General features: G+C 56.8%; 1 protein-coding gene across 1 annotated transcript in view; it reads right to left on the bottom strand.

Annotated features, from left to right (window-relative positions):
* The window catches only part of WIZ (widely interspaced zinc finger motifs), a gene marked incomplete at its 3' end in the record, with an annotated part of 45,075 nt that extends 34,120 nt beyond the window's left edge, over positions 1 to 10,955 (bottom strand). The window contains 1 exon segment of the mRNA XM_021382871.1: positions 8,372 to 10,955. Coding sequence (XP_021238546.1) covers positions 8,372 to 8,999 — 628 coding nt within the window.
* Positions 10,956 to 10,961: the final 6 nt, after the last annotated feature.

The raw sequence follows: 10,961 nt of genomic DNA, 5'->3' as shown, positions 1-10,961 counted from the left end.
TCGCCATCATGGCCATCACCCCTTGGGTCACCATTGCCCATTTGTTCACCATCATGGCCATCACCCATTGGGTCACCATTGTCCATTGGGCCGCCATTGTGGACGGAGCACATAGGGTCACCATCACAGTGGAGATCCAGCAAGGTGGAAGATGAACCAAGATGGGACCCAAATGCTGTTGAGATCCCTCCTCCATTTGAGCATCCCAGGTGGAGATAGTCCCTACTCACCATGGGGTGGAAAACGGGACTGATCCCGGGGTGAGAAAGAAGGGATTGGCCACTGGAACATCAGCTGGGAAATGGAGATGAACTGAGAATATTCACATGGTTCTGTCTGCAAGGGATTTGTGGAGACCATCAGGTGCAAACTGGGGAAGAACACAGTTGTGATTTTTGGGAGACAGCAAGAAAACAGAGGATTTTGACCACACAAACAACCCCAAACAATAATCACACCTCCAATAACTATAATAATGCGTAACTAGAATAACGCATCCAATGACACGGTCATAAGGAGGACAAACCAGACACGGAGCAGTGGGGCAGCAGCACAGTTCCAGCCTAGAGACAAAACCACGTGGGCTAAGCTCCCCCAGATCTCCTACAACAAGGACACCATGTCCCAAAACCAACTATTTCCCCCCCCCAAAATGCTGCAAAGCACCGAATGGCTCAAACCCAGCATCCTGATGACACATCTACGTGGTGCTGCATACACACGGTGCAAACTCAAGATTCATTTCCTCCTCAGCAGCAAATGCTGGAGAAGGACAAGCGTGGCCCCGTGCCGGAGCATGAGCTCATTGCTGCTGAGACTGGGAGAAGGTGATGGTATCTCTGTCCTCAGCCTGACCCTGTCTTACAAAAGGGGTCACTGCCACAGCCACGCACCCTTTATTCTCTCCCAGTTAGTTTCTATCCCAATTTATATTGAGGAGAAAAAAAAAAAAAAAGAAAAAAAAGAGGTTTGAGCTGTTTGCTGATGTTTTCTGGACATCTGGCAGCCTGGATGAAGCAGCCTGGGCTGTGGGGCAGAAGCAAACAGCCCCCAAACCGCGACACGCTGCACCCCCAGCTTATAGGTGCAAGGCCTAAGGCTCGCCCCGTGCCCACGCCTGGCTTTGCACAGCACAAACCAACCTTGCACCCAGCGCAGGGGACAGACGTGGCCGTGTCCTACTTTGCACGGCAGCAGGAGAACCCACAGCCGTGCCCCCGGCTTATTTTTAAACCACGGCCCCGTTAGCGCGAGCAGCGGCACAGGGGACCGGGCTTGGGGACGTTATTTATAGCTGTCATGGAGTGGCACAGCAGCTGCTCCATGCCTTGCACGGCCCCATAGCAAGGGGGGCAGAGCCCACCCCTCCTCGCCTTTGGGGCTCCAGCTCTGGGGTCCAAAAGGGGCCAAGAAAACCACGGAAACCAACACCTCCACGGACTCCTGGCCCATTCTTTCGGTGGCACGCTTGGTGGAATCACGGCGCAACAAAACTCCCACCCCACGGGGACGTGGCCACGCTTGCGAGCAACCCCACAACCCAACCGCTGCCTCGCTCCCAAACCCTCATCCTGATGGCCACCAACCCCAAAAGCCTTGGAGGAGAGATCCCCTCGGGGTCAGGCCGCGCCGCGTGGGTTTTTTCCATGCAACTGCAGGGTCACCAAGTGCGCTCCACGTCCCGGCTCCAGCTACGCTCTCTCTGTTGTCTTGGACTCGAGCGTCGGGTTATTTATTTGCTAGGCAACAACATGACATCTTTCCTGGCACCGCTCGCAGGCTGCGAGGCTGATGGCACGGTGACGAGCGAGGTTACCGGGACGAGCTCAGCCTCCTCGGCGTAGGGACTCCTCCATCCACCGGCATGGAGAACGCGCCGGGAAACCGCCGCGCTGCTCCTCGTCCGTGCAGGAAACCTCCATCAAGGCTGAGGGTTTCTGGACGGAGGCAGCAGGGACTGGCCCCGGGAATGAAGGCAGGAGGAGACCAGCGTGAGCTGCGCCCGCCGCTCGGTCCGTCCTGTGATCGCGTTATCTTTCCTTGGACGGAGTTCAAAGGCGGCCGTGGAAACAAAGCGTTGGCAAACACGCCTTGGGATGGGCTTGGGAGAAGGGATGGAGGCGGACGGAGCTCGGTGCAAAACCCCACGGCCAACCCCGAGCACCGCGTCCCACCCCGAAGCGCTCCCCGTTGGGATCCACCTCGCAAAACCAACGCGTTTCCCCCCCCAGACTCATTCCAATACTTTGAAATTAGGAACAAGGACGGCGCCTCAAGGTCTCACCTCCCCACTCAAGCCCAGATCTCGGACAAACATTGGCAGTGCACGTTTTGGCCTCCTCAACCTCTTCATGGTGTTCTCCAGGCTCCTACGGACTGAGCGCTCCAACAAGTGCAAGATCCCACATGCAGCAAGGGGCAATGGGACGCAATTTGGGGGCAGGATCAGTGGGGCCAGAGAGCAGCACCTCAGGACTCCCAGCGGGGCAGAACTGAGGTCTCCAAGCTAAAAGAGAGCTTAAGGATTGGGATAAAACCACGCGGAGCTTTGGCCATGCCGGGATCTGCTCACGGGTCTCCCCAGTGTAGGCATCCATCCCCATTCCTTATGCAGCCACACGGCCCCAAAGCTGAGCTTACACCGATTTCTTCACCTTTTTGGGGCGGCCCATTCGATGTTTCCAACTCAACTCCCACCAACCTGGACCAGGATGGACACGCAGCCTCAACCAAGAGCTCTCTGCGAACCCCCACGGCCAACCCTGAGCGCCACGTCCCACCCCAAAACGCTTCCTCTTGGGATCCACCTTGCAAAACCGACGTGTTTTTCCCCCAAAACACGTTCCAGCACTTCGCAGTGAGGAACTGGGACATCCAGGTCAACACAGCAAAAAAAAAAATCTTACATCACCGAGGTCATCTTATTTATCACCGTGCCCTTCTCGGAGGTCATCGAGGCAGGAGAAACCCACACAAACCAACCCGAACGCAGCGTCCCGCTCCTGGAATCCCAAGGACCCAACCCAGGATGAGTGCGAGAGCTGGCAGAGGCTCTCAGATTTCTCAGAAAAAGTAAAATTTATCCATTTTTCTTGCAGGCTAACGAGCTGCCGTCGTGCCCTGGCATTAGATGCGCTCACAGCGCTGATGCTTTTCCGGCTCTTTTCCCCTTATCTCCATCGCTCCGTGGCAGCTCAGTTATTCAAGCACTGCGCAGATTTTGCAATTTTCAGCAAAAAAAAAAACCCAAACTCATCTCTGTCCTTTGGTCTCCCTGCTCCCATCCCCTCCGAGAAGGGCATGCGATGCCAACATCCCCCAAATTGACCCGAATTTGGGGAATTCCATCCCATCATGGCTCCAGTGTCCCCAAGCTGTTGTGTCCCTCCTGTCCCCAAATCTTAATGTCTTCGTGTCTCCCATGTCCCCCAAATCCCAGTGTCCCCACTGTCCCCAATGCCACCCAGCTCCCAGCATCCATGTCCCCATGTCCTACTGTCCCTCCATGTCCCCATGTCCCCATGTCACCCCCATGTCCCCGGTGCCCTCCAAGTTCTGATGTCCCCTCGTCCCCCATATGTCCCCAAGTCCTAATGTGTTGTCCCCATCTCCAGTGTCCCCATGTCCCCCAAATCTCAGTCAGTGTCCCCAGTGTCCCAACATCCATCCCCTGTCACCCATGTCCACAATTCCTGCTGTCCCTGCATGTCCCCAGTGTCCCAACGTCCCCATGGCCGCTTCTTCCATGTCCCACTGTCCCCTAAGTCCTACATCACCCCACTGTCCCCCATGTCCTAATGCCACCCCCATGCCCCCACTGTCCCCCATGTCCTAATGTCACCCCCATGTCCCTGATGCCCTCCAAAGTTCTAATGTCCCCTCGTGTCCCCCATGCCCCACGTCCGCCATCCCGGCGGGTTTTCCCCGCTGCAGCACAAACCCGTGGTGACCTCACAAACCATTCAGTGGGACGTCCCTGGAAAAGCCCTACAGAGCTTTGCTTTAATGACAGCAGTGGCCCAGAGGGGACCAGGGACATCCACGAGGACGGACTCCGCGTCCAACAAATCCCTGCGGAGCTGCACCGTCCCCAATCCCATGGGGTTTTCCCCCAACGTGCAGGGAGCAAAGCGTGCAGGGAAGGGAGCTGCAAGGGGAAACGGAGTCAGGGATGGAGCAGCACAGCTCGAGGTCACCCCTTTTTTTCCTCCTCTTTTGAGAGGATTTAGGCCAGATGTCAACCCCAAAATCAAGATGCGGCCAAACTGTTCCCCACCAGCAATGAAGACCCAACCCAAGGACAAAGCTGTCCCCAACCACCTGTACCCATGGAGAGGGGCAATTCCCAAACACAGCTCCCAAACACTCCTATCACTGCTATTTCAGCTTTTCAATGACTCCTGTGGGCGTATTTTGGCAAGAAATCCCCCCCCCAACCTGCAGCCCCTTGACTTCCCAGCCGAGCTCAGAGCCAAACGCGGCCCCAAAGCTCCCGGGCTCGAGTGGGCTCTTGAGTTTCATTCCAGCAGGAAAACAAAACAAAACAAAACAAAACAAAAAAAAAAGAATAAATAAAAAATGAAATTAAAACACCAACTTAAGGAAGGCTCAGCCTTTCCCAGGAGCAATCTCAGCTCCATCGGGGCTCGGAGGGATGAATGGGAAAGCGACTCCTGGCCCGCAATGGCGGTTCTCGCAAGAGAAGGGGACGCAAAAGAAGGGATGAGAATGGGAAAAAAAAGGAAAAAATAACCCAAAAAGTGGGGAAATGGGGGGGACGCGGAGGTGGGACGAAGGCTGTGCCACATTCAACCCAGAGAGGCATTGTCCTCGCTGTCAGACCTGTATAAATTAAACACGGCACCTCCTCAGCCTCCTCCCCTTCCTCCTCTTCCTCCATGGGGTGGGGGAAGTTTTCCACACTTCTTCTTTTTCACCTCAGGGGGATCTCGGGGAGAGCCCCGGGGTCTGGCCTGCCCCACACTGAAGGGTTTGGGGTCATTTTCTGTCCCTACACAAGGGCCGTGGCACTGAGGGAACCCATTGGGTTTGATTTTCCACCATTGCATCCCCCAAAAAACGCACGGAGGATTTATGGATTTGTCTCAATCTTGGGTTACTCCTCCTCTAACGGGTTGGGTTGCTCCTCCCCGGTGGCGATTTGGGATGAAAATGTCCCTTTTTAGCCTGGTGAGCTCGAGAGGTCGCCTACACTCAAACCTTCCCAGTTGAACCAGTCTGACGCACGGCACTGGTTGGAAACCCAACCCTGGGCTTTCCAGCGCGGTACGAAGCGTCCCCACGGATAAAGTCGTGCCACTGGGCAGGACCCTGGGGAAACCCCAAAGCAGAATGTCCCAACACTGGGGACCTCGGAGGCACCTCTTACTGCCAAAGCTGGATGTCCCCGTGTTGGGGACCTCACGACACTCCACGCTGCTACAGGAATCCCACAGTGGGATGTCCCAACACTGGGGACACCTCTCACTGCCACAGCAACCCCAAAGTTGGATGTCCCAACACTGGGGACCTTGGGGACACCCCTCACTGCCACAGCAATCCCAAAGGATGTCCCACTGCTGGGGACCTCTCTTACCATCACAGCAATCCCAAAACTGGATGTCCCAACACTGGGGACCCCATGTCACCCTACACTGCCACAGCAACCCCGAAATTGGATGTCCCAACGTTGGGGACCTCACGTCACCCTACAATGCCACAGCAATCCCAAAGCAGGATATCTCAACGCTGGGAACCCCATGTCACCCCACACTGCCACAGCAATCCCAAAGCTGGATGTCCCAACACTGGGGGGACCTGGGGTGGGGACACCCTAAACTGCCACAGCAATCCCAAGGGATGTCCCAGTGCTGGGGACCCCTCTTACCATCACAGCAATCCCAAAGTTGGATGTCCCAACACCGGGGACCTCGTGACACCCCACACTGCCACAGCAATCCCAAAGTTGGATGTCCTAACACTGGGGACCTTGGGGACACCCCTCACTGCCACAGGGATCCCAAAGGATGTCCCAACGCTGGGGACACCTCTTACCATCACAGCAATCCCAAAGGATGTCCCAACGCTGGGGACCCCTCTTACCATCACAGCAATCCCAAAGTTGGATGTCCCAACACTGGGGACCTCGTGACGCCCCACACTGCCACAGCAACCCCGAAGTTGGATGTCCCAACACTGGGGACCCTGGGGACACCCCTCCTTGCCACAGCAATCTCAAAGGATGTCCCAACGCTGGGGACACCTCTTACCATCACAGCAATCCCAAAGTTGGATGTCCCAACACTGGGGACCTCATGACTCCCCACACTGCCACAGCAATCCCAAAGCAGGACGTCCCTGCCTAGGGAACCTCACGGCACCGTTCCCAAACTGTTTTGTAACCCCCCTCCCCCCTCAGCAAGCCCTAAATCCCCACCTGCCCCATCCTGATCACTCACCTGTGGGGACACAATGGGGACGAGACAATGTGCTCCAACAAACAGGACAAGGGAGAGCCCAGCACAAAGCTCAGCGTGCTCCAACTGCCCTGCCCCAACTCTGCTGATATGGGGAGGAAACCCCCCGGGCCGGGGCTGATAAGGGTCCCGTGACGCAGGGGGTGCACAGGGAGTTGCAAATGCAGCCAGAAGATAAGAGCTTGGGATTGAGACCTGCGAGCGCGCTGCTCGCTCAGCCCCAAAGGAGGGAGGGGACCACAGAGCATCCCCATTTCCCTCCAAGAAAACCCAGCTGGAAACTATTTATTGCCCAAATAGCTTCTGGGAGAGCACAAACAGAGCCCGAACAGCTTCTCACAGAGGAAAGAAGGGAGACGAGGCCACCAAAATGCAAAGGGTTTCCACCAGGATTCCTTCTGCCCACTTCCAACACTGGCTCCGTGCTCATGAAGTTCTGTACGGCTGCGGGTGATGTTTTTTTGGGTGAAACTGCCCAAACCAGAACACGAGGCTCCTCCGAGCAACGTGGGGAACTCAGGATATTGCCAACGCAGAGACGCTGCACATTGCTCCGTACCAAATCCGCCTTCCTTCGGGGATTTTTAAGGGAAAACAACCTGAATTCTGCTCAGCACCAAGCAGGATTTGCCCTCCAGCTCAGCACTGAAGGAAAATGCCCTGCCCTAAACCTCACGCCCGGCTGCCCCGCATTGCTCACTCTTCAAACACTCCTTCCCCCTCCATGAGTTAATTTTCCACCCGTTGTCTGCAGGGGAGGAACTGAGGGCCACCTTCCAGCCAGGAGTTAATTAACGAGGCCAATCACCGGTTGGCATCCCAGAAGGAAACAGGGAAGGAAGGGAGGGTTGTAAATGTGCAGGATGGACGCAAGCACCCTGCAAGCTCTCGGCATCCAAATGATGCAAAAGTTTCGGAGGATGCAGGGACGGCACGGAGATGGGTAAATCCTCAAAGCAGGCAAGGTATAGAGCCTGGAAAATCAGGGAAAATCGTGGCAGATCTGACTCACCAAGCGTGCCCGAAAGTCGGGTTCGCTGCAGCGAGGGGGGCTCAGCGCTGCCCAGGCGAGATGCAACACGTGTGGCTGCAACCCAACGCACTGCCTACCAGTGTTTTCGGGGCACACAGTGGGGCCCCAACATCAGACCCGCTCCAAGATGGTCCCCAGGCACCAGTGGTTGAGATTTGGTTCGTCCCGTGGAACAGATCCCGGCGCCATCGGTCTCAATGATGGAGATGCGACCTCAGTGGGCCACCACCGGTCCTCAGACAGGTGCCCGGCCAACCCGTACCCTTCCACTGAGGGTGACAGCACACGTCCCATTTGGGGATCCCCAATAAGGCCCAAGTGGGGTTTTGCACCCCTGTCTCTGGTGCTGAACCCAGACACGAGCACACCCACCTTTCTCATTCTGCCACAACCCCAAGCCTTAAACCCACGCATTTCCCACCCCATCTCAGCTCCGTTATCCCAAATTCTCAACACCTTGTGGCAAAAACGTCTCCGAACCACACAAGCAAAAACCCACCACAAACCAGAGCTGGGCAACACCACCAAGACCCGGGTTACCAAACAACCAACAGACAAAAACAACGCGATCCCAACTCAATGGCAAGCCCGACCCAACGGCAAACCCCGACCCAACGGCAAAACTCAACCCAATGGCAACCTCCTGACCCAATGGCAAACCCCGACCCAATGGCAACCTCCTGACCCAACGGCAAGCCCCCGACCCAATGGCGAACTCCCCCACCCAACGGCAACCCTCTGACCCAACGGCAAACCCTTGACCCAATGGCAAACCCCTGACTCAATGGCGAACCCCTGACCCAACCACAGCCACGTGGGAGATGCCACCACCCCGCAGCTGGACCCAAGGGGACTCACTCACCGGCCACGTCGCAGGCTTCCAGGGCGATGTCGGGCTCTTGGCGGGACAATGGCGAGAAGAAGACGGGATCCTCTTGCAGGGGACAGAGATCGGTGCCGGAGGGTCCCTTTGTGTCCCTGCTCATTGTCACCAAGTCATCAGCGGTGTAGAAGGCGGCTTCCTCGAGCTCCGTCCCCACTTCCACCGATGTCCCAGATAGAGCCGCGCTCTCCAGAGGCTTTTTTGCATCTTTCATAAAAGCAGCTCTTCTCTCTTCACCTTGGGGGCAATCGAGGGCAGCAAAATTCTCTTTGTTTGGCTCCAGTGGCATTAGCAGGGCTCTGCTTCCATCTCCCTGGCGCTCTCGCTGTTGCTCTGATAAAGTCGGGACAGCTTTCTCCATCCCTTGCTGATTGTGCTGTGTCACTCGGAAAAAAACACCGTGCTGGGACTCGGGAGGGTTGACGGCCAGGGACTGCCGGAAAAATCTACAAGAAACAGAGATAAGAGGGGACAATGAGAGAGGAGCAAGGCTTCGCCGAGGCGGAGGAGGCTGTGAGAGCGGCGAGCTGCTCCTGAAAACCCAGCAGGCTCCATCCAAGCCGCTGCTCCCAACGCTGCCTACAGCATCCCGCTGCCCTCCGCTCATCCCCTATTTGCTGCTTCCCAAGTCATCAAACCCTGGGTAAGATTTCGGGTCCCCTCGCTTGTCCTTTGCGCAGTGCTGGGTCGGTCCCGGAGGTGATGCAACCAATACGAAGCTTTCCTCCCATCCCGTTATAGGGAGGGAAGACAGACAATGTCCCTCTGCTTAGGGACCGTCCATCCCCTCTACATTCCCCACGAGGCAGAGAAAAACCTCAAACCCATTATTTCCCCCCAAAAAGTACCCGAGTCCCATGATGCTGCTGCAGGAGAGAGCGCGGTTTGCACCCCCAAAACCCCCCGCTTCCCAAAATCTGGGGCTCTTTGGGAAACGGCAGACACAGAGCGGGCTTGAAGGAAGAGAAACACCACGGTCACGGGCACCGACCCCATTGCCGACGCCAAAATTACCCCAAATCCAAGAAATCCTCTACCCCCACGTTGAGTTCAACCGTACGGATCGAAGCAAACCGGGGGATCCTCCAAGGGTCCAAGCGAGCCCGGTGGCTTCATCCCCCTAGAACCAACGCATTGCCCCAAAACCCACTGCGCTGCTCGGCGCTGTGCTGCAAGTACGGAGTTGCAAGGGCCTGGGGGGGGATGAGCAGCACCTGGAGGGAGGGAGATCTCTGCCACGGGTGCAAGGCTGAGCCCTGATGCGGGCGGGGGGGGAGAAAGAAGAAAGCGGTGCTAAAAAGCGCGGCTTATCGGCTGGATAAAGGCACCCGGGGAGAGCCAAGGAGCTAAATTTACACAGCCAGGGAAGGAGAAGGCAGGGAGACTATAAATACCTTCAAGGTAACAATGCAAATGAAGAGAGGGAATTATTCGCGCTGTGTTATCAGCCACCGTAGCCCGGGGCCGTGGGAGGAGAGCGGCGGAGCCAAGCGGCAGCACCGTGACCCCAAAACCTTCTTCTTTCCACCCAAAAAGCCGCTTTGCTGCCTTCACCCCTGCGGTGGGGCAAGCTCCCCAACACCTGGGCTACTCTGTCCCCGGCTGGATTTAAAAAACCCTAAAAATACCCCCAAATCTCGAGTCCGTGTGCCATCGTCGCCCTCCTGCCAGATCCTCGGGGCTCAGCTCCTGTAGTTGGATGAGATCTGGGCACCCAATGGGACCCCCAAGCACCCAACGGGACCCCCAAGCACCCAACGGGACCCCCAAGCACCCAATGCTCCGGTGCAGCCGGACAACTGCATTTCCAAGTAGGGTTTTGCAACTGGAAGCATCTTGCACCCAACGTCGCCATCCCGAAGCCGCTGATCCCAAGGGCCGGGTAGAAGGCGCTCAGCCGGGATGAAGCCAGATCCCGTGGAAAATTCCCCTTTTTTCTACTTAAATCCCGCTGCAGAAGGACGCAGAGAGCCAGGGGACATCCCCCTGGGGTCTCCCCCTGTTTCCCATCACTTCGGCCAGACGGAGCTGGATGGACCAGACGACTCCAACCTCAGCCCCGCATTGGAGCGAACCCCGAAAAGCCGAGACATCCACCCTTAATTCAACAGCAGGCTTCGATTTCATCGTGGGAGCCAAGGGAAAACAATGGCCCATAGACGAGCCCGTTGCCTCCTTGCCAAGCGTTGGGTGCTGCGAGCGGAAAGCGGTGGCAGAGCGAGACCCGGAGCGAGCAGGATGGGACCCGGGCAGCGCGGAGGGGTCGGCAATGGGGAGGCTTCTCCCAAAGCTTGGGAGGAGTTGGAAGAAAAGGAGGGAAATGGCCCCAAAACGCGTCACCCCGCTCCTAAAAACGCAACGTCGCGGATGGGCCGACGGCAAAACGCCGTCCTTCCTGCAAAAGGGACCCGTCGGGGTGAAAAATCGCCTAAAACACAGGAAAACAACCCAAAAGGGCTCTTGCTGTTTCCTCTTCCGACACGAGGCAGCGTCCCAGTTTGGCTCTTCCAGCCGCGCCGGCTCCGCATCCCAAACCGCTCCCACGTCCCGGCCCCAACATCGCAAGAAA

This window comes from Numida meleagris, unplaced genomic scaffold (genome assembly GCF_002078875.1).
Source record: "Numida meleagris isolate 19003 breed g44 Domestic line unplaced genomic scaffold, NumMel1.0 unplaced_Scaffold303, whole genome shotgun sequence".
NCBI lineage: Eukaryota > Metazoa > Chordata > Aves > Galliformes > Numididae > Numida > Numida meleagris.
The sequence above is the reverse complement of the archived record's forward strand: the minus strand, read 5'-3'. Positions and strand labels throughout refer to the sequence as shown.